Source organism: Acyrthosiphon pisum, chromosome X, assembly GCF_005508785.2.
Source record: "Acyrthosiphon pisum isolate AL4f chromosome X, pea_aphid_22Mar2018_4r6ur, whole genome shotgun sequence".
Taxonomy (NCBI): Eukaryota; Metazoa; Arthropoda; class Insecta; order Hemiptera; family Aphididae; genus Acyrthosiphon; species Acyrthosiphon pisum.
The window spans coordinates 76,368,435-76,369,307 of NC_042493.1; the positions used below are offsets into that span (position 1 = coordinate 76,368,435).

Genomic DNA, 873 nt, shown 5'->3' on the forward strand with positions numbered 1-873 from the left:
GAAACTTTTCCGAAAAATCGAATCTGAAGCTGACTGTCTCACCCTTCAGAACGAGTTAGATTCCATTAGCTTATGGTTTAGCACTCTTGGCCTCCAATTTAATACTAATAAATGCAAAGCTATGTCCTTCACAAGGCGCCGGTTGGTATTCGATTATTCTTACACTATCAATGGTTCAGTGATTGATAGAGTTGCAAGCAATAGCGACTTGGGCGTTCTTTTCACTGCCGATCTGAACTTCCGCCCTCACATTGACTCCATCTGCTGCCGAGCCCTCAAATCGCTTGGCTTCGTAATGCGCACCATGAATGAGTTCAAGCTGTCTGGATCTCTCAAGACTGTCTACTGCTCTTTAGTCCGAAGCATGCTAGAGTATGCGTCTGTGCTCTGGGACCCATTTGTGGTAATTGATTCTTGCCACTTAGAGCGAGTACAAAGGCGCTTTCTGTCGTCTGCAGCTTACATGCTAAAAATTGTCCATCCTCCTCATGACTATACTCCAGTATTGCGCGCACTTGGCCTTACATCTTTAGCAGATAGGCGCGTTAAAGCTAATCTGGCCTTTATAAAAAAGTTAATCGATGGTTCCCTAAACGCCCCTTCACTGCTCGTCCAAGTAAACTTTAAAGTTCCTCATCGGGCCACAAGGTCTCGAGTTCCTTTTGCTGTACCTCTCCACTGTACCAATTACGGTAAAAACAAACCAATTGACCGCATGATGCGGTTGGCTAACGAAGACCCCTCCTTTCTCAGTTTACCTTAATATTGTGTTATTTTTGTACATTTATTGTATGTAATTTTACTTGTGTCCTAATTATTTTAGTTTATATTTACTGTGCCTGTAATTCTGCTGTATTATTTTTTTTTTTTTTT

General features: G+C 41.9%; 1 protein-coding gene across 1 annotated transcript in view; it reads left to right on the forward strand.

Annotated features, from left to right (window-relative positions):
- The window catches only part of LOC100573848, a 13,166-nt gene that overhangs the window by 3,761 nt on the left and 8,532 nt on the right, over positions 1-873 (forward strand). The window contains exon 2 of the mRNA XM_029485249.1: positions 136-723. Coding sequence (XP_029341109.1) covers positions 136-723 — 588 coding nt within the window. The remainder of the gene's footprint in view (positions 1-135; positions 724-873) is intronic.